The following is a 23,078-nucleotide window of genomic DNA, read 5'->3' as shown; positions in this document are numbered from 1 at the left end:
TAGTTTATAAGTAAGTAAGTAAGTAATAAGTCTCACTCCAATTTATGTCCATACAAAACTGATGGAACAACCCTCAACGCTGCCCAATGGCAGAGATTTGGAAACAGTTCAGGTCTCAATGCCAGATTTAGCTCTAAAATTTAAGTAAAACCTGTTTTGTATCAATATGAAAATTGGAGTACAAATGTATCACAAGTAAACTCACCATATTGCCCCAGAATTGGTTGCATTTGTCTAAAATGAGCTACCAATTGTGAAATTCCAGCTCATGGTGTTTCCTTCTCCAATTTCAATCTGGTGTTCAATGTGGCTGTAGAAACTATAAGAGGCTCTATAGAGCCAATGTGCATATGAAGGGACTGTAGTTAAAACAAGCTGTGAATTGGGTTATATTTAAAAAAGGTCTATTCAGCATAAAGTAAAAGTACATAATACAGGTCATTGGTCAGATCACATCTGGTGTACTACATTCAATTCTGGTTCCACCCTTACTTTGTGATCCCATGACTTGGAAAATTTCCAGAGGAGAGCTACAAGAATGATTTCTAGTTTAAACAAATCTGTTAAGGTCCTGAGCTTATTTAATCCAGAGCAGTTTAGTTTAGAAGAGGACCGAGGGAGGACTAGGGTTGAGTCCCTATTGATTATTCCAGCTGAACAGATCGAGGAAGCTCAGGCCTGAAATATTTGGCACTTCTTATTTTCCTGGAAAGTCCCAAGTCTCTTAAAACATCATAGGCTAGTGTGGTAGCTATGGGCCTCCCACTCACCTTCAAGAGGAAGCGGGCCAGTTCTTAAGTGGGCATGAAAGCAGGTCATGTAGAAATTGAGTGCCCTTATAGATAACATAATACAATTGTCAGAGTGATAATGGGAACTGCAGATGCTGGAGAATCCAAGATAATAAAATGTGAGGCTGGATGAACACCGCAGGCCCAGCAGCATCTCAGGAGCACAAATGCTGTGATGAAGGGTCTAGGCCCGAAACGTCAGCTTTTGTGCTCCTGAGATGCTGCTGGGCCTGCTGTGTTCATCCAGCCTCACATTTTATTATCTTTAATACAATTGTCAGAGCAGGTTTTGATCACCTGAAGGGATCAGAGAGGATATTTGCTCTGTCTTTTCTTTTCTTTTCTGTGTTCACAATTGAAAAGCACTGAGCATGACAGCAGTGGGAAATACCATTGAATGCTGTAAAAAAAAAACCCATCTGGTTCAGAAAAGACCTTTTGGGAAAGGAATCTGATATTTTGAACTGGTTTGAAATCATAGAATCCCTACTGTGCAGAATGGGCTGAATGGCCTGTTCGAGGCTGCATGGACCTTCTGAACAACATCCCACCCAAAACAGTCACCCTACCCCCGCATTTCCCATGGCTAATCCACCTAGCCTACATATCCCTGGATACTATGGGGCAACTTAGAATGGCAATTCACCAAACCTGCATATCTTTGCACTGCAGGAGGAAACCAGAGCACCCGAAGGTAACGCAGGGAGAATGTGCAAACTCCACACAGACAGTTGCCCAGGGGTGAAAGTGAACCCAGGTCCCTGGTGCTGTGAGGCAACAGTGCGAAGCACTGAGCCATTGTGCTGCCCATGTCTGGCCTATAACAAATCCAGATGTATTTGACTTGGTTGACTCTAAAAATTGTTCTTAAGGGCAATTAGGGATGGACAGCAAATGTTGACTTCACCAACAACACCCACATTCCCTAAATTAATTTTAAAAATCCATGATACAAAAAAATACAAAATACATTTGCTACAGTAAAATCTTGAAACATTCTTATCTCCACACAAAGTAATGCCTATGATTATGATTATGATTATAATCAGTCACCTCCTTCATGATCTTCTTCTCTGTATTGTCAAAATAAATCTGGAACAGTATTTGCTTCAAAGGATAAGACCCAACAGATAGCAACCTCAGTCCCTCTTATCTGCTTCCCAAACCACTTCGAGCTATAAATTAAAAAGAAAGGCTCCACTTCCTTCTGCTCACAATTGCAGTAATTATCAAACGGCTGCTTGCAAGACAGGATGCAATTATCACAGTGACATGCTTCTATTAGCGATGGCACCTTATAAAAAATTCCAGTTGCATCTCCAGCTAGACAGATCAAAGTATGAGATACAAAGCAGACAAAACTGCTACCTTTCAGCTATAGGAATGCAAGTCATCCTGACAATGAGATAGAATATTAACATAACGTCTGTGGCTAAATGGCATCTTTTATTACTGATTAGAGTTATACAGTCACAGAGACCTACAGTACATGGCCCATTCTCCCAAAAGCGCTGCTAAAAAGAAGTTGTGAAAGGTATCCATTTTCACATGTACAAGAGTGCGTGTCAAATACCATCACCATTGCAAGACTACATGACATCTAGATGGCCCTTAACTGTAGTCTTCACAATAAAAGATTCAGAGTAAAATGACAGGAATACAATTTTAAAGGTCATCAGTCACCAATTCTTGACACTAAGATCAAAATGTTGTTTTGATGTTCTGGTATGAGTGCTTGGGATTACACAAGCACTTAAACTAAGTGTTTACACACAAACATTTGAGACTAAAAGCTCCCATCTAGCAATATTAAGTCTCAGCCACAAAGAAAAACACTGAGCCTTGGCATCATTCTTTTATGCCCTAAAATATCGTGGATGCTGCATGAATCAAAGATCAAACAGCTTAAAAAAAGGTTGCAATTAAGCTAAAGATTTTATTTGCGTATCTTTTGGAAAGCTTTCCTTTTTATATAGAAAAGGAGAGTGATGCAAGTTCACAACAATTTCCATGCCTCCCCCCCCCCACCCTGCCGTCCACTCCTACCTGCCCTTTTCCCAGTATTTCTTAAATTTGAACACCGAAGTGAAAGTTCATGCCTCACACCTGCCAACCTTTTCTGTCTGGTTCAGTGATCGGCTGATTGAGTGACAATATGTGCAGCTCTATGCATGTGACTATGGGCCTAGCTATGTCACCTGGAAATGGAGTTCTGGCTTTGGAAAAGCAGCCATGCTGAAAGGAAATGACTTTTATCTCATCGGTCTGCTATTGCTATGAACCCAGGTCTCCTGACATTGAAGGAACCTCCTTTGCTCAATCTCAATTTCTCTCTAAATAAAAACCCAAAAGAACTGCTGATGCTGGAAATGAGAAACAAAAACAGAAATTGCTTGAAAAAAAAACCAGCAGGTCCGGCAGCATCTGTTGAGAGCAGAGTTAACTTTACGGGTCTAGTGACCCTTCCTCAGTTTCTCTCTCGATCTAGGCTGGGGAAAATGCCATGCCTAGTTTGGGCAATTAAGTCATCACCACAGTCTGTCTTCAACAGGAGACAGCTGGAAACCACACCATTAAAAACTAATACCCATTTATTCGTTCTTGATAGTGTTGATCAAGCGGGCGGCTGCAGGACTTCATCAGAACCTCAGGTTCCAGCTACGTGTGAACTGACATCACTCACGATGCACTCCAACAAGGAGCATAATTGTAATTACCCCTTTTTACTGCAGTCATGGCACAGAAAGATGCCAATTGGCCAGTAAGCCAATTCTGACTATCTGCAAGAGCAATTTAGCAAGTCTTATGCTCCCAATCTTTCCCTACAACCCACAAATTTATTTATGTTTAGGAATTTATCAATCATGCCTTCTAAAGGCATATTAAATCTGCCTTCATCACATACTTGGATGATGTATTTCAGCTTGTAGCAACTTGCTACTTAAAAAGGATTTTTCTTAATTTCATCTTTAATTCTTTTGTCACTTTGAATCTCCTCTGGGTCTCAATCCTTCTGCCAATGGAAATAGTTTCTCACCATCTACTCTGTCTGGGCTCCTCATTATACTGGATAGCTCTTTAGAATCTTGTCTCAAACTTCTCTTCTCTAAGGAGTGCAACCCTGCTTCCTGACTGTGCCCACATTAGTGAAGCTCTTGGGAATGAGACTCAATCGGCAATTTATCTAAATCCTTCACATCGTTACAAAAGTGTCCGAATTGGAGACATTAGTCCAGTTGAGATCGGATCTTCACAAAAGATTCATCATAACATCTTTTTTTTCTGTCTCTACAATAGCAAAAGCATTCAGCCCAACTTTAAATTATCAAGTGTGGGCACAAAGTGAGTAATATTTCTCAATTATGACAAAATTATGGGTGCTACATCTCCAGGTAGCCACCTACCCACCTGCACTCACACCTGACAGACAGTTTATGGGGATTGGGCAAGATCTAGGCAGCCAACCTCTCTTTTCCCTTAACGGAGGCCCTCAAATTTAGGGCTGCTTCCAACCCAGCCACAATCCGAGGCCAGATGGAGTGATTGTGGGTGTGTAGTTCCCGAGCAAGTTAAGCCTCCTTAAGCCTGGAGTTCATCCCCCATCCCCACCTCGCCCCCACAACCTTCTTCAACCACCACAAATGACCAGAGCCTCCCCAGATGGTCTAACTGGAAAAGCCTCAGGTTTTGAGTCCATCTAGAATCTGCGGTCTTATTGTAGTCGTAGCATTGGCCACCACTACTGAAACAACGAGATAAGGCTTGTTCCTGATTGAAGGGCTAAAGCCCCATCTCTCATCAATTGATGGCTTCATTACATGGCTCCAGAGCTGTGGACATCAGCTGGGAAGAGCTGCCCACCAAATCTCTCAAATGATAGGTAAAGAAAGCGTGCCCTGTCAAATCGAATAGTGATCCTGCCTAGGCTGTGCAAGCTCATTGTCAAGACCCAATCAGACTCCAGAATAAAGCAGGGAACCTAACTGCTCTTTGCTCCAAATCTTGGTCATTTTCACATTCCAAATGTGATGGTGCAAAGCAAAACTGAGGCCAGAGAGCATGCAGCTTTAAGTAGTCTTCCACTCCATTTTTAAATCTGTGACTGAACTTTAAATGATTGCGCTTAATAACTCACCATTTACATTCTATGGCAAGTGAATAAAACAGTTTTGACAAACTGCTGCAAAATTATTCCCTGGCTCAGTCATTGGAGCGTTAAACCTAAACCATTTCCTCTAAAAATTACATTTTTTGAAACAAAGAGTGAAATCGCATCTTTATTCCATGTTAGGTCAGTCGTATGCAGAAGTTTTTTCCATCAGTGATAAAGCTGTGCAGAGGAGGAAAAAAATCAATTCCAAAGCAGTGAATGTGCCTATTTTGCATACTGTCAATAAATGGGCAGGAAACCATACCTTTGGGCACTCATGTATAAGCCAGCACTTACTCCAGGGGTTCCCAAAGTTTTTCTTCCTGATATGACTCTATTCTAATACTTCAGTCTTACAAACATATGAATTAGGTGGTGACGAGGGCCACTTGGCCCCTCTAGCCTTCTCCATCTAATTAATAAAAATGTGGCTGATCACGCAGATTTCCTGCAACCTCAGAGTGAAAGGTTTGGGGAATGGCTACAAGAGAAGCGAAGTGATTTGGGGGTATGGGGTAGGTAGGCTTCAGCTATTGAACAGGGAGAGGAGGCACAGAAGCTGTCAGAATCAGTCAGAACTTCACAGAACGCATCGCTGCTCAGGAACTCACAGCCCCACCGGTAGTCATGGGATTTTCAGGAAGATCTGACTTATACTGTCCAAACTTCTCAATGGTAGCCACATGCATATGGCAATTGGCCTTAACTCTCCCCAACTATCATTTAGGGGATGTGGTCATGTTACGGTTAGGTCACTGGACCTGCAATTCAGAATCTTAGGGTAATGTTTTGAAAGCATGTGCTCAAATCTCATCATAGCAGATGGTGTAATTTGGCTGCTTAGAGGACCTAAGGCACTAAACAGTAGTTACATGATCATTGGCTATTTCACTACAGAAACAATAGCACACAACTGCTATAGAGAGGTAAACTATGATCAAACTGAAGCAGCACCGTCCTCAAAAGTAATATACTTAAAAATTAAGTCTACGATTTCATAAATCTCTTTAAAGGGACCTAAGGGGCAACTTTTTCACACAGAGGGTGGTGCATGTATGGAATATTTCATACAAGTACGCCTGTGCTGGTTGTGTGGTAATCAGCTGCCAGAGGAAATGGTGGAGTCTGGTATAATTACAGCGTTTAAAAGGCATCTGGCCAGATATATGAATAGGCAGGATTTAGACAGATACGAGCCAAATACTGGCAAATGGGACTAGATTAAATGAAGATAATGTGGTCAGCATGGACGAGTTGGACCAAAGGATCTGTTTCCATGCTGTACGGCAATACGAACGCATTTGATGGAGTAAAGGAGGATAAACTAGCTGAAGCATCACTTACCCTGGGATACAGATTTAAAATGGTCTGCAAAAGAACCAGAAGCAAAATAAAAAATGTTCATTTTATATTCATATTCCTAACAACCTGCTCAGAGCGGTTGTTGCACACCTCTGGAGCAGGTGGAATTTGAACCCAGGCCTCCTGGCTCAAGGGTAGGAATGCTACAAGAGCCCTTCAAACTTTGCTTTATACATTGAGCTGCTGCAATTCAGAACACACTCACTACCCCAAGGGCTGATGGAAACAGATTCAATAGCAACATTCAAATGGGAATCTGAATAATATGTGAAGGGGGAATAGCGCAGAACTATATAGACAAGGGGCAGGGCTAATTTGATAATCAGCACTGGTACGATGGGCCAAATGGCCTCTCTCTTTGTGATGTATCATTCTACGTATGATCCTGTGAACTATAAGACTTGCAGTACTGACTGTCAAATACCATAACTGTCTGTGAACAAATCATTATGTACAACTGTTCATTTGAAAGCAGAGCACTTGGTAATGTAGCAAGTGAGACATTCACTTTTAAATCATAACACTGAAATTCAGTGTTTCCCTTCTTCCCTTTACTCCAAAGTTGGTGCCTATATCTTACTAAATCCAAAGTTTTGGAATTCCCATCTCTACACTTCTGTACAATGTCCTCCTCTGTTAAGAAGCCACTTAAAGCCTACCCTTCAGTAATTTACCCTGTATATATCTAATACATAAATCGAACATAAAAATGTAAAACTAAAAGTAAAGTATCATATATACACAGTGATAAGTGTGGCTTCCTCTACATTGGGGAAACCAAACGGAGGCTCGGGGACCGCTTTGCAGAACACCTCCGCTCGGTTCACAATAAACAACTGCACCTCCCAGTTGCAAACCATTTCCACTCCCCCTCCCATTCTCTAGATGACATGTCCATCATGGGCCTCCTGCAGTGCCACAATGATGCCACCCGAAGGTTGCAGGAACAGCAACTCATATTCCCCTTGGGAACCCTGCAGCCCAATGGTATCAATGTGGACTTCACCAGCTTCAAAATCTCCCCTTCCCCCACCGCATCCCAAAACCAGCCCAGTTCGTCCTCTCCCCCCACTGCATCACACAACCAGCCCAGCTCATCCCCTCCCCCCAGTGCATCCCAAAACCAGTCCAGCCTGTCTCTGCCTCCCTAACCGGTTCTTCCTCTCACCCATCCCTTCCTCCCACCCCAAGCCGCACCTCCATCTCCTACCTACTAACCTCATCCCACCTCCTTGACCTGTCCGTCTTCCCTGGACTGACCTATCCCCTCCCTACCTCCCCACCTACACTCTCTCCACCTATCTTCTTTACTCTCCATCTTCGGTCCGCCTCCCCCTCTCTCCCTATTTATTCCAGCTCTCTCTCCCCATCCCCCTCTCTGATGAAGGGTCTAGGCCCGAAACGTCAGCTTTTGTGCTCCTGAGATGCTGCTTGGCCTGCTGTGTTCATCCAGCCTCACACTTTATTATTATATATACACAGTTTATTGTTTACCTGAAGGTAACAAAACTTACTGGGTCATAGCTGCGAGGGATGCTGATCACCCTCTGGGGCACATAAACGTAGTTCAAAGTAACTTGCAAAAAAAACCACTTAGAACTTCATTTCAGAGTTTGTTTTTGTTTTAAAATCTGCATTACTGAGTTACAAATTACTGTGACAAGATGTTCACATCCCAGGTATGAACTCACTCATGCTTCAACACTTGATCTTTCTTATTGTGTCAAATGAAAAAGAAGCTATTTTTACACCTCTGAAGGCCTTAGGCACTCCAAGCTAAATTAGTATACCAACTGACCCGTTACATAAACGACATGATCCAAACAAGACCAACTAATGATCTGGAAACTACACCAGTCTAAAAGCATTTTTATAACTCGGTAGCAGAGCCGCTAGTCTGCTGGATGGATTTTAATTCTCATTCATCCTTTTAGGAAAAGAGTCTCTGTTTATCTTCGGTATTTGATTAGGTTCTGGTGGGCAACCAGGAAGTTCTGTTGAAAATAAGACAGGATATCCACTGGACCTTGGACAAGTTGTTGGTTCAGGATATCCTCTTCTTGTGTTTTCTACACCTCACACCAACAACCACATCCCCTCCCCCTACCTCTGATGTGTGCGGGCTTTCAAAGGAAGCTGCCCAGATTTTTTTAAAAAAAATGTTGGTTGTGCCAGGTGCAATGATCCTGGGTAAACTTCTCTAAGAGTCAGAGTTGTACAACACAGAAAGAGACCCTTCAGTCCAATTCATCCGTGCTGACCAGATATCCAAAATAATCCAGTCCCATTTGTCAGCATTTGGTCCACACCCCTCTAAATCCTTCCTATTCATGTGCCCATCCAGATGCTCTTTAAATGTTGTAATTGTGCCCACCTCTGCCAACTTCTCTGGATTCTATACACATACCACCTTTGGTGTGAAAAGGTTGCCCCTCAGGTCCCTATTAAATCTTTCCTCTCTTACATTAAACTTATGGCCCTCTAGTTTTGGACTCTCCTACCCTGGGAAAAAAACCTTGGTTATTTCCCCTAGCCATGCCCCTCATGATTTTATAAACTTCAACAACGTCACCCCTAAGCCTCCGATGCTCCAGGGAAAACAAAAATTCCAGCCAACTCCGCCTCTCCCTATAGCACGAACACTCCAATTCTGGCAGTATCTTTCCCTGAATCAAGTTTAATATCTTTCCTATAGCAGGAAGACCAGAATTGAACACAGTATTGCAAAACGGACCTAACCAACAAAATAACCTGAAAGAACTGCGGATGCTGTAAATCAGAAACAAAAGTCTGGAAAAGCTCATTAGGTCTGGCAGCATCTGTGGCGAGAAACCTAACCAATGTTCTGTACAGCCACCTGACATCCCAGCTCCTATTCTCAATGCATTGACCAATGAAAGCAAACATGCCAAATGCCTTCTTCACCACCCTGACTACCCACAACTCCACTTTCAAGGAACTAAGCACCTATAGCCCAGGTCTCTTTGTTCAGCAACACTCCAGGAGGGTCCAACCCTTAACTGGATAAGTCCTGCCCTAATTTCCCTTACAAAAATGCAACAAAACTCCTCAGGTGAAGCCTTCAAAGTGTCCCTGCTGGGCTTCCCTTGACCACTAGAGGAGTACATTCCAGATTCATGCTCTCCACAAACTATTCGCTTTTGAGAGTGAACATCAGGCATGCTGGATATATGGCCTGGCCAACTCAGGTTTTAATGTCGCTGGGTCAAATTGTCTTTCTCCTAACACAGCAGGCATTCCTACACCAAACTGACTACAGTTGGTCAAGAAGGTGCCACTATTACCTAAAGGGCAATAAGCAACTGAGCCAACATCCACATCCCATGAAAGAACTAAGAAAAAAGTGTGGTGTGGTGCGAGTGCTTCTAGAGATCAGATGGGAGGATCTCAACACATGAATGCCTTGATGCTTTGAGGGTATAATTGCTGATTTAACTCAACTGGTAGCTCTCTCAACTACTTGTCAGAAGTTATAGATTCAAATATCGCACTCAGACTTGAATATATAATATGAACCAGCACTTCAGTGCAAGATTGAGGGAGTGTTACATGGTTGGCCAATCTAATTGCTTTGTTAAAAGTCAAGTCTCCACATTCCCAGTGGATCATAGGGCTGCCTTCTCATTGGTGGTGGTTTAACCAGAGGTTCCCTATGCCTCAGGTAAGGGCAGGGTTGAGAAAGTGCAGTCTAGACGGTAACTTCAGCTGTGGAAGTCACTCATTGCAAACCAGCCATCCAGCCAACTGAGCTAACCAACCCTACAATCCAATTGCTTATAGCAGAGGTCAAAAAGAGAGGACATTTCAAAACAAAAATATCCAGGAATCCTTCCACCGTGCTAGCAAAATTAATGAAGCAGGTTCATTGCCCCTGGTTGTGTGCAAATTGGCTGAAATGTTTTGTTTAGAGTACAGCAGCAATTACACTCCCAAATCAAAAAGTGATTACAAAATTCCCCTGGACATCCTGAAGTCATACAAGTTGAAGTACGAGTGCAGATTTGTTCTTCAAAAGTTCAACAAGTTTGCTGTTGCTTTAAAGAACTGGGTTTATTGCACAATAAACACAGGGAGCTAGGGAATGGATTTACACTCCATAAGATCCTTTCCATCCTGTCAAGGTTTCAGCACTTCTGCTCAGATGAAAACACACCAGTCTTCGAGATTACCCCAGCAGACGGCTGCTGTACAATGGAGTGCAGTAAAACTAGTGCTTTTCTCCAGAGAAGCAAAGATGAGAGGGAGATAAACAGTATAAAAACACCTCTGGTGATTGCTTCAGAAGCTAATACAATTAGTACCTCAACGTGCAGAATAATCAAATTCCAATAAGCATCCAATCTTGAGTTGGAACTTTTAATATTGTAGCCATTAGATATTAGCATGTACATTTTCAATTTTGTTCCTACAATAAAGTAGATTGAATGGGCTCCACAAAAGCAGTCATCCCCACACTTGAGCAACTATTCAAGTCACTGAACTTACTGTAGGGGATTTTGCAGAAAGAAAAACCTCAAAAATGGATACAATTTGCTCCAGATAAATATTAAGAGAGAGTCCCTAAATAGAAGGGAAATGCATGCTGAGTCATGACAGGATTATAAAGAGTGACTAAAAGCTTGGTTTAAAGATAGGCTTTGAAGGATGTTTAAAAAGGTAGAAGTGTAAGAAGATGGATGTGCTTTGGAAAGAATTTCCAGAGAGAATTGCCATAGGAGCTGAAGGTCCCACTACCACCAATGACTGGCAAAGGGAAGGATAAGGTCAATGCACTCAAAGTGGGAGCCAAAAGGCAATACAGAAGGAGGGACCAGGAGAGTGCAGAGGTAGGATGGAAGAATTTAATAATGCAGATACAGATTTATAATTGAACATGCTGGGAGCTCAGTGTAAGTCACAAAAGGAAAGCAGTATGTGGACACAAAGTTACATATGGAAAAAGGAAGGCCTATGATAAATTTGGAGTTGCTTAATACGTCAATGGAAGAGGCAAGACTCTTAGTCATGGAAAGGATGAAAGAGAGATTGAGACATAGATACCAAAGCTGCAAAGAAGAAATTATCTTTATGGTGCCTTAATTATACCACTAAAAACAAAATTTCTTTGAACATTTTGCATTCAGTTAGGGGAAATTGAGGTCAATCTATAGCAAATTTGCAAGCCAAATGGACTTTCCCTGATGCGGAAAATTCTGTTTTGTTTATCTAAATGTATTCCCTTCTTTGCACAGATAAGACAATTGCTTCAAAAATCCTCTTTCACTAATGGATATTTGGGATGAATATTTTACAATCACGCCCACGTCCACATTTTTTTCTATTCAACGAAATGAAGTTAACTAGACGCAGCCCAAATGAGTCTTTTTTTAAAAAAGACATTACCAAGAAAAAAGACAATTTAATTTTGTTGCAAATGTACAGCGACCAGATAACCAGAATTAAAAAGACATTTGAACAGACAATTACAACAACATATTCTTTATTTAACTACACAAAGTGACCATACCATATATAACATGTAACTTTTGTTAATTAATTCAGGGGATGTGAGCATGGCTAGCATATACTGTCCATCCCCGATTGCCCAAAGGTTACACAACTATTATCACGAGAGGCACAATGGGTTAATGGTAGGTTTCTTGGCCCTAGGATGTGGGTTTTCAACACTGGGCAGCATACTGAAAGGCAAGAGGAGAAAGGCTTTAAAAAGACATGAAGGGACGGGCAATTTAAAAAAAAAATACAGAGTGGTTTGCTTGTGGAATAAACTTCCTGAGGAAGTGGTGGATGTCCCTCAGATAAGGACATGAATAGAAAAGGCTTAGAGGGAGATGGGCCAGGAGCAGGCGTGTGGGACTAGCTGAGTTTGGGGTTATATTTGGCATAGACTGGTTGGACTGAAGGGGCTGTTTCTGTGCTGTATGACTCTATGACTACAAGGATGAAGAGAAGACAGCCCTGGATCCATCTTGCCAATCATTCTGTAGAACCCTACTGCTTTCCCCCAGAGAATTTTTGCTCCTCCCACTACTTTATACACTTGACCAGGCCAGGTAGTGAATCATTGTTATAGAATGTTTCGAATTGTCAGACTGCACCTATATTGATATGTGTGGTCATTGTGGTGTAGCCTTTTATCCGACCTTTATTCTATAATTCCCCTGGGATGTGGGTTTCACAAGCATGACATTTGTTGCCTGCCCCTAATCACCCACGAAACAAGTAGCTTCCTAGGCCATTTCAGGAGGGTACATTGTTGTAGGTCTGAAGCATGGGCCAGACCAGGCACAAACAGATGTCCTTCCTTGAGGGTTGCCCAGATAAAGGAGATTCTATAGCAATTGATTATAGTTGTATGGTCGCTGTCACTGGCTTTATATTCATTAATTATTTAAAATGCTAGGACTTAAACATTAGCCCGTATCTCTGGGTTATCAAATGAGGAGACGGTAGCATGGTAGTAGTGTTTCAGTTAACCTTTGCTACTCCACTTAAATCAATTATTCACTATTTACAGGTTTCTAAAATATTACAAAATATTTATGATTATAGATTAATAGAATAGGGAGAAATAAGAAGTAGAGGCGATGACAGAATTAAACATTTTTATTCATGTTTGACTTAGTGTTTTGAACATTTATTTTCATTTAATAGTATAAATGTTAAATTAATATCACTGGTCCTGGAGGAGCTTTATTATGTTAATAATGCTCTTTATTTTGCTCTGCGGCTCATGAGACAATAAAACAATGTATTCAGTCCTGGAAGCCAGCCATTTTCCTGGATCTGGTGCTACTTGTTCCCACAAACACAGATGTGACTAGAACATCCTTAAGATTAAAAATCTGAAGGGAGATATAGACTTTGAAACTTCCAGTAAGCAGCAGGTAATCATTATTCTTAAACAGGATCCCAGGAAACAAATTTTTGTAAAAGGGTTAAGAATTAGCTACAAGATAGCAAGAACTGTGGATGCTGGAGTCATAGACAGCACAGTGTGGAGCTGGAGGAACACAGCAGGCCAGGCAGCATCAGAGGAGCAGGAAAGCAGACATTTTGGGTCGGGACCGTTCATCAGAAATGGGGAGGGAGCTGGGAAATAAATAGAGGGGTGGGGCTCCACATCCCCACCCCTCCTCTCTCTATTTCCCAGCTCCCTTCCCCCTCCCCTTAACTATTAGCTATTCCTTGATTTGTCTTTCATCTTATACAGTTTTCTCCCCCTCTATCTCAACTAGGACGATGAATTTCAAGAATCCTTTGAAGGAGTAATTCTATATCTTTGACTTGCCAACAGTATCCCTTGTGTGTGTCCAAGTAGCCAAGGTTCAATAGTGTGCTGCCTCAGGTATAAACAGAATGGGTGGCCAAAATGTGCAGAACAAGTGTAATGCAGATGATAGTAGGAACTGCAGATGCTGGGAAATCTGAGATGGCAAGGTGGGGAGATGGATGAACACAGCAGGACAAGCAGCAGGGGAGTAGGAAAGCTGACATTTTGTGCCTAGACCCTGCTTCAGAAATGTGGGAGGGGGAAGGGGTTCTGAAATAAAAAGGGAGTGAGGGGGAAGACAGATCGAAGATGGATAAAAGGAACAGATAGGTGGAGAGGAGATAGACAGGTCAAAGAGGTAGGAATGGAGCCAGTAAAAGGTGAGGAGTTAGGGAGGGGATAGGTCAGTCCAGGGAGGACAGATAGGTCTAGGGGGCGGGATGAGGCTGGTAGGTAGGAGATGGGGGTGGGGCTTGAGATAGTTGGGAGGAAGGACAGTTTAGAGAGGCAGGAACAAGCTGGGCTGGTTTTGGGATGCAGTTGGGGGGGGGGGGGGGGGAGGGGGGGTGGCGGGGAGGGGAAATTTTGAAGCTGGTGAAATCCACATTGATATTATTGGGCTGCAGGGTTCCCAAGTGGAATATGAGTTGCTGTTCCCGCAACTTTCGGGTGGCATCACTGTGGCACTGCAGGAGGCCCAGGATGGACATGTCGTCTGAGTAATGAGAGGAGTTGTTGAAATGGTTCGTGACTGGGAGGTGCAGTTGAAGCATTTCAACTGCCCCTCCCATTCCTCAGATGATATGTCCATCCTGCAGCCCAATAGTGTCAATGTGGATTTCACGAGCTTCAAAGTCTCCCCTACCCCAACCACATCCCAAAACCAGCCCAGCTTGTCCCCATCTCCCTAACCTGTCCTTCCTCCTACCTCAAGGCCCACCCCCATCTCCCACCTACTAGCCTCATCCCGCCCACTTGACCCATCCATCCTCCCTGGACTGACCTTTCCCTTCCCCAACTCCTCACCTTTACTGGCTCCATCCCCACCTCTTTGACCTGTCCGTCTCCTCTGCACCTATCTTTTCCTCTATCCATCTTCTGTCTGCCTCCCCCCACTATTTATTTCAGAACCGTCTTCCCTTCCCCCATTTCTGAAGAAAGGCCTAGGCCTGAAACGTCAGCTTTCCTGTTCCTCTGATGCTTCGTGGCTTGCTGTGTTCATTCAGCTCTACACCTTGTTATCTCAAATGTAATGCATGAACAAGTTCTCTGCAATACTAGGCTTGCTTGTAAGACAAAGAGTCATGTTGTGGGGAAGTGGGTGCACAGATAGGGCTTGAGACTACAATTAGATCGGTCATGATCTTATCAAATGCCAGAGTAAAACTTGCAGGACCAAACAGCCTCATTCTTCCATTCAACAATAAAGTGACACATTTCTTCATGGATTCAAATGGCATTCCTCAGATCCAGGAGTAAATAAATCTCAACTACTGCCAGAGCTTCACCACAGGCTCCTTGAGACTTGGAAATCATCATAAAATGATTCCTTTTGGATATCTGATAACTTAATGATCACATGGCTACATTGAATTAGAGGGTGTAATAGAAAATATTTTACGGATGGAGACTTAAGACAGTAATCATAGTCTTAGCTCAGGCATGTAGTGGTAAATTCTGCAGAGTAAATTTTACATAAAAGGAATATGATTTGAAACATTTATTTGCATTAATCTCATTTGATCTGTGGCTGCTGGGTGATGATGTGTTTGGAGGCAGGAACAGGTCCTGGACTGGCAGGCTGGAAACCAAATAAAAATGCACTAAATTTGGCAGTAACTGATAGTAAATTGGTAAATCTAAAATCAAGATTAACTATAGGACCTGCTAGTGTACTGTTGTGTAGTGAAGAAGGGTGAGACTGTGGTATTTTTGAGCATTTATTTCTCCTCTGAACACTGACTTTTTTTAACTGGGGTTATGGTCCTGGGTAAACCAGGCATCTCCAATGCCATTACAAAGATACAAACATTATAGGCAGGAAATTACCTTTAAGCCTCCTCGCACACAAAATACACTGTTCACTAACAGAACTAGTAGCCTCCTAAAACCTGCTATTATTCCCCAACCCCTGTCCAGCCACCTTAGCACTTGCTGAAGAAAAGAGAAATGCTTCACAAAGCATTTGACAAGATGCCACATGGTAGACTGGCTAGTAAGGTTGAATCACACGGGATCTGGGGAGAGCCAGCCAAACTGGGCACAAAATTGGCTTGAAGGTAGGAGACAGAGTGTAGGGGCCAGGGGGTTGCTTTTCAGACTGGAGGCCCACAAGCAGTGACGTGCCATTCGGATTGCTGCTGTGTCCACTGCATTTTGCCATTCATATAAAAGGATTTGGACATGAATTTAGGAGGTACGGTTAACAAGTTTGCAGATGACACCAAAATAACTGGTGAAGTGGACAGTGAAGGAGATTATCCGAGTACAATGGGACATTGATCAGATGGGCCGCAGGCTGACAGGTGGCAGATGGAGTTTGATTTAAAAATATGTTTGGTGTTACATTTTGATAAGGCAAATCAGGGCAGGACTTATACACTTAATGGCAAGATCCTGGGGAGTGTTGCTGAACAAAGAGGCCTTGGAGTGCAGGTTCATAGTTCCTTAAAAGTGGAGTCACAGGCAGACAGGGATGGTGAAGGCAGCATTTGGCAAGCTTGCCTTCCTGGGTCACAACACCGAGTATAGGGGGTATTTGGGAGAGATTAATGGGATTTCAGAAGGGGTTATTCTGTAGGAACAGAAGCAGAAATAGAGCGACCGTGGATAAATCTATTCCACAACACATTCACACTTATAGCTCCATTTTCCTTGACACAATTATATAACACCATTTCACACTAACAAGATACAGAAAGAAACTCACACCAAGGAGAAGGAAGAACTAAATTCTGGGCAGGGAATAAGCATCCTCTTCTGCACCTGTCCTAAACCTTTCTCTATCCACAGGTGCTGAGGCAGACACATTGAACATTCCCAATACTTGCTTCTTTTACTCTGAACCTGTCCTAATCCTCTCCCCATCGTGACACACATTGGCTGCATCTCAGCTTTACTCCATTAGGTTAATCGTGACGTTGACAACTGATCTGTGAAATGAGCAGATTTCCATTTCTTGACGCTCATTGCTCGACGTGATGAGTACGAAAATAGAAAATGTAAAGTCATCACATTTGCAAAGAGATGATTTTGACAGAAGTAAAAAAAAATGTTTTCAATGCCTATAGTCCACTGTGACTGCAGAAGCAAAGGCCTCAGGTAAAATGTTTTACCTGTGCCTAAAGGCACAGGTAAAACATTTTAACTTCTTGTTCTGCAACGTAGGAGGTTGGCACTACAAGAAATATATTAACTCTCTTATTCTAGATATCTCTGCCCCCCAACCTTGTGTATCAAAGGATAAGGATTTAGCTCCAGTATCCTGGAATATAAAAAAAGGTGATAATCTTTGATAAAATGTTTCAGCTTGCACTCATCATTTCAGGTGCAGCCACCTTTGCAGTTGGACTGTGGAATTCATTGTCCCTTTCCTTTCAATAAAAATCAGTTCTTGATGGCCCTTTGTTTTGACTACAGCATCCGAGAGGCATCCATCTAATGTTTGATGAAAGCAGCAAAAACAGCAAAGCACATCAGTACAGACAGAGCTGTAATTTGAAATTGATGAGCCATTTGACTAGCAGCCCAGGGCTGAGATCACAGGCCGACTTGTGTTTCATCCAGCACCCACCAGACAGCAAGATGATTGTGGGTCGAAGTTTTACTTGAGGCTGACACTCCAAGAGAGTGCTGCTCTGTCAGAAGTTTAGTCTTCCAGATGGGATGTTCATCAAAAGACCTATCAATCACATTAGACAAGCACAAACAGATGTCATGCTTGTATTGTGATTCACAGGGAAAGTTTTTAAGTGTGTCCTGGACAGTATTTCTCCCTTGCTCAATGTCATTAAAGCTAATCTAGTTATAATCACATTGCTGTTAATAGGGAGTTTCCTACGCACAATTAGCTGCTTAGACTCCTGCATTGCACCAATGACTGCAGTTCAAAATATCTATTTGGTTGAAACATGACTTAGGACATCTAGTGTATGCAAAAAGCTCTATGTATATGAAAAAGTCTTCTTTTCCTTCCCCCGAGGTATTTTCAGGAGGATTTGAACAAGTACATGACAGGTGGAATCTAACGTGGGAAAATGTGAGGTTATCCACTTCATTAGGATATGCAGATGGAAAGTGTCAAATCTGCAAAGGATGTCATTGTCAATAACTCACCAAAGGCTAACATACAGGTGCAGCAAATTACTAGGATGCTAATGGAATGTTATCACAAGAAAATTTGAGTCTAGGAGTAGTGAAGTCTTGCTTTAGTGTAGGAGCTTGGATAGATCACACTTGGAATACTGTATGCAGTTTGATCGATGTATTGCAGAAAAAATATTCTTGCTGTGGAGGGAATGCAATGAAGGTTCACCAGATTTGCTCCTGGGATGACTTGATTGTTCAGGATAGAGAAGAGGACCGTTTTCTTAACTCAGAGGGTGGTCATTTCGTGCTGTTGTACTTATTCCATTTCATACTAACAAAGCTATTCACCATCCTGTTGGAAAGTCACAGGATTGAATATTTAGATCCCAGCTTTGATCTTGCTGAAACCACATTTTCATGAACAGCAATAAGATCATATCCATTAAACTTAATTTGTGCTGTTTGTTTATTTTGCTCTGGGTATCACATGCATTAAAGTGATAAGCCACTAATTTTGCTTTTTTACTATTCCCAGCCACCCCGATCTTATTTGCTGTTGTCCTCTTCGTACAAGCTGTTCATTCCGATCCCACTGAGAATCATTAACCAAATATGTGCCCTGACAAATTACTTTGCTTTGCAAGCCTACATGACCCCTCTCCCAAACCTTCCTCCCATCTCATTAGTTGAAAGCCCTGGTTATTCAATTTGAAAGGATGCTGCTTCAAGTGAAGCCCAGAGAAGGTCCCCTCTGCCCCAGTGCTGGTGCTAATGCCTCATAACTGGAAACCCATTCCATCCACACCAATTTTTGAGTCATACATTTAGCTCCTTACCTTTATTTATCCTACACCAGTTTGCCTATGGCTCAGGTAGTAAACCTAAGATTATCATCTTGGACAGTCCAATGTTTAATATTTTTAAAATCATTCATGGGATGTGGGCTTCACTACAGGCCCAGCATCAATTGCTCACCCCTAGTTGTCTTTCAGGTGGTGATGGTGAGCTGCCTTCTTGAACCACCCCCCACTCATTTGCTGTAGGTAGATCCACAATAGAAGGAGCGCTAGGATTTTAACACAGTGACATTGAAGAAACGAAGATAGATTTCCAATGCAGCTGTTGGCTTCTAACTGCTCCAATCCTTACAGCTGAAATTCCTTTCTCATCTCAACAACACTTTTAGTACCCAGAGAATGGTAACGACTCAATACATGCCCTCCATCCTAAATTTCTTTTCAGCTTTAAGGAGACGCATTATATTGTATTACACTAACCTGCAGAAACCTAACAGTTTTAGCTGTTTATATCATGCACAGCTTTTTGGAAATCTATTTACACAACTTTTTTGGTCTCTGCACTGAGCATAGGAGTTGGGATGTTATGTTGCAGCTGTACAGAACATTAGTTAGGCTATTGCTGGAATACCGCATTCAATTCTAGTCTCCCTGCTAAAGGAAAGATGTTGTGAAACTTGAAAGGGCATAGGAAATATTTACAAGGATTTGGGAAGGTTTGAGTTACAGGGAGAGGCTGAATAGGTTGGGGCTTTTCTCCCTAGAGTATTGGAGGCTGACTTATTAGTGGTTTATAAAATCATAAGGGGTATAGATAGGGTGAATAGCCAAGATCTTTTCCCCAGAATAGGGGAGTCCAAACCTACATGACATGGGTTTAAGGTGAGACAGGAAAGATTTGAAAGGGACCTAAAGGGGCAACTTTTACATGCAGAGGGTGGGGTGTGTATGGAAAAAGCTGCCAGAGATGGTAGTGGAGGCTTGTACAATTGTAACATTTAAAAAGCATCTGGATGGGTTTATGAACAGGAAGGGTTGAGACAGAAATGGGCCAAATGGTGGCAATTGGGATTCGACTAAGTTCGGATATCTGATCAGCATGGACAAGTTGAACTGAATGGTCGGTTTCTGTGCTGTATATCTCAATGACTATCTCTTGAATCCCTACCTGTTCCATTACCACTGTTCGCCTTACTTCAGCTCTTCCCTTTTAGTCTTTCTCCTCTTCTCCCCTTTCACCGGCTTTTGTAAAACCTGTTACTCAGGACACCCTTCTGCAATTATACCTAGCTTTGATAAGATCACAAAGGGTACACTATACAAGGAAAGTCAAATTCATTTTAATCGGGGACATTCTGAAGGCGCATGAGCTTCATTCCTCAGATGAGCATATCTTGAGCAGCACTGGACAAAATCTCTGGAGTTTAGAAAGAGCAAGCAATCTTCTTGAAATGTACAAAGTTAGCAATCGTGGCTGCGTAGGTTCTGGGGGACTGGTTCTCCTGGATGGAGAATCCAGATCAAGGAGTCATAGCATAGTGTACGAGGTCAGCTACTTCAGACTGTGATAAGAAGAAATTTCTTCACTCGGCAAGTTGAGAATTTTTGAAATTTTTAAATGTCAGTGGGCTGTGGATGCTTAACTGTTGAGTATGTTGACAAGCAAATAGACTTTTGGGTAGGGTGGGGAAAAGAAAAAGAAAGGCTTGAAGGGGCTATTCTTGTTCCTAATTTCTAAAGTGAAAGCTGCCATGGCCCTAGACGATCATTTGAGGGAGAGAGATGAGTGGTGACAATGATAACCGGGGGTCAACATGCCACAGACAATGTGCGAGGTTGAAAAGACGAGGCATGATCTTAGGCAGTTCCAGAATTGAACCCACACAGAGTTGGCATCACTCTGCATTATACACCAGCTATCCAGTCAACAGACCTCCAAGTTCAGATGTCAATTTCAACTGCAAATGCTTTGTTTCACTGTCAATGAGAATGTAAAAGGCAGAGAATCAGATCAAAGAAAAGTAGAGTAAACATAGAAGATTAGCCATGATTTTACTGAATGACAGCAGTGGTTTGAGGGGAAGAGTGGCTAAGACGCCCTTTATCTTCTGTTTTTAAAAAGAACAAGTGAAAGTATGGATTATCTAACAATGTGATATTGCTAAACATGTAGCAAGTTTTCCAAAATGATTGGAAGTCACGATTTCAGGGCAATGGTGTCTAAGCAAAGTGAAAAATTCACTTACCTTCTTCAACGTCATTCCTGGAGGAAGCCTCTAGGAGCAGAACATTTGGGGTGAAGGAGATTCGCTGTTGATTCCCTGTGTTTTTCTTCTTATCAGTTTTCCTCTTTTTATTCTGCATCTCTTTCTCATACTGTGCCCATTTTTTCAGCTGTTGCGCCCTGCGTTTCTTTGCAGCCCTAAGACGGTCTGGGGTGGGCAGCCTCTCCAGGAACGGGAGTTCTGTGAGGAGATCTGTATGAGTCGACATGACTGAGTGAAGGATCATCCACTGGGGAACTGGAGGGATCAGGAGAAACAGAGAACTCTGCACACTTATCCAGCTTTTGATATTACTTGTGGCCACACTCAGTACAGGGGGACAAACCAGAAGTGAATCTGATCCTCGCCATTGCTTTATCCTGCATTATGCAAAAAACAAAACAAAAAAGGATTAATTCTTTCAGTTTACTATATTCAACATAACACTGCAGAGAACAGAATCAAAATGAAACAGAGCAATGAAGTAGGTTACGTTACAAATCATCTGTGCCACATTGTAAAACCATTCAAATTTAACTTGTAAATGACCTAAAGAGGAACATTCAGGCTGTCCAGTGCCTCATTTGGTCAAGTCCATTGCACAGTAAGATCCAGACAACAAAGCACCAAGCTCTTGGGTGCAAGTTTCAATCTACCCTGGATTTACTGGGAAGGAAGAGGCCAGGCAGAATTCCCATTTGGTCCAGACCCGAAACGTCAGCTTTCCTGCTCCTCTGATGCTGCCTACCCTGCTGTGTTCCTCCAGCTCCACATTACGTTATGTCAGACTCCAGCATCGGCTACTATCTTGCATTGCCTTCTCTGGGTTAATGTTTCTTCGTGGTCATTGGATGAGGGCAGAAGAGGCACAATCAAACTGAAAGGATCCTAAAAGGATCTCTGATCTCTGAGGAAAACTGCCAGCTTCCATGTAACAATTTTCTATTTCGGATCATTGTTGGCAGGGAAGGAAAAACTCAAAACAGTTGTGATGACAAATTGAATGCTACTAATAATGGAACAACAAATTCAACGCACTCCTGGCTGGCATCCCACCTTCAACTCTCCGTAAACAAAATCATCCAAACCTCTGCTGTCCACGTACTTAATCATACTCAGATCCTATTCACACATTACCCTGATGGGGACCAGCTCCTGATTAAGAAACACTTCAGTTTTAAAATCCTCATGCTTCTCCTCTCCAGCACCCACCATGACACCCCAAAAGATCTGCCCTCCAAACCCCATGACTTACCTAATTTAGTTAACTTTCTGACATTTCCCTAAATATCTCACATAGTTCAACAATTAGGAATGGTTGAGCAGGCCATTTGACCACTTCAGCCTGCTCAACTACTCAGTAATCATTGAATCACGTGCAGCATGGTGGCTCACTGGTTAGCACTGCCACCTCACAGCACCAGGGACCCGGGTTTGATTCCGCCGTCAGGCGACAGTGTGTGGAATTTGCACATTCTCCCCGTGTCTGTGTGGGTTTCCTCCCACAGTCCAAAGATGTGCAGGTTAGGCGAACTGGCCATGCTAAATTGCCCACAGGGATGTGTAGATGAGGTGGGTTATAGGGGATGGGTCTGGGTGGGATGCTCTGAGGGTCGATGTGGACTTGTTGGGCCAAAGGCCCTGTTTCCACACTGTAGGGATTCTATGATTGATCGGATTGTGCCATCAACTCCACTTTCCTCTCTGCGCACTGCCCAGTTCTGCTTCAGCACTGTCAAAGCACCTTGGGACATCTTGTCACATTAAAAGGAGCTATACAAGTTCTGAAGAAGGGTCACTGGACCCAAAAGATTAACTCCGCTCTCTCTCCACAGACGTTGCCCAAACTGCTGGATGTTTCCAGCAATTTCTGATTTCCAGCATCTGCATTTCTTTGGTTTCTTTCGTTCAGCTATATACAAATACATTGGTGTCAATGCTTTGCACAAAAATAATGCAGGCTTTGACTTGCTTGTTACTTCATGGTTTGAGTAACGATTACAGTAACAATTTATACTCAAATAGTGCCCTAAATAAAACAATACATCCCAAAGCATTGCAAAGAGTAATACAAATCAAACTACACTATCGAACTACAGAAGATGATATTAC

The 23,078-nt window shown here is 42.5% G+C and overlaps 1 protein-coding gene across 1 annotated transcript in view; it reads right to left on the bottom strand.

The window, feature by feature from the left end:
* Positions 1 to 23,078, bottom strand: part of LOC125461511 (protein phosphatase 1 regulatory inhibitor subunit 16B-like) — a 167,334-nt gene that overhangs the window by 96,146 nt on the left and 48,110 nt on the right. The window contains exon 2 of the mRNA XM_048550372.2: positions 20,949 to 21,346. Coding sequence (XP_048406329.1) covers positions 20,949 to 21,213 — 265 coding nt within the window. The 5' untranslated portion in view covers positions 21,214 to 21,346. The remainder of the gene's footprint in view (positions 1 to 20,948; positions 21,347 to 23,078) is intronic.

The sequence above is a fragment of the Stegostoma tigrinum genome, chromosome 19 (genome assembly GCF_030684315.1).
Source record: "Stegostoma tigrinum isolate sSteTig4 chromosome 19, sSteTig4.hap1, whole genome shotgun sequence".
NCBI classification, from domain to species: Eukaryota; Metazoa; Chordata; class Chondrichthyes; order Orectolobiformes; family Stegostomatidae; genus Stegostoma; species Stegostoma tigrinum.
The sequence above is the reverse complement of the archived record's forward strand: the minus strand, read 5'-3'. Positions and strand labels throughout refer to the sequence as shown.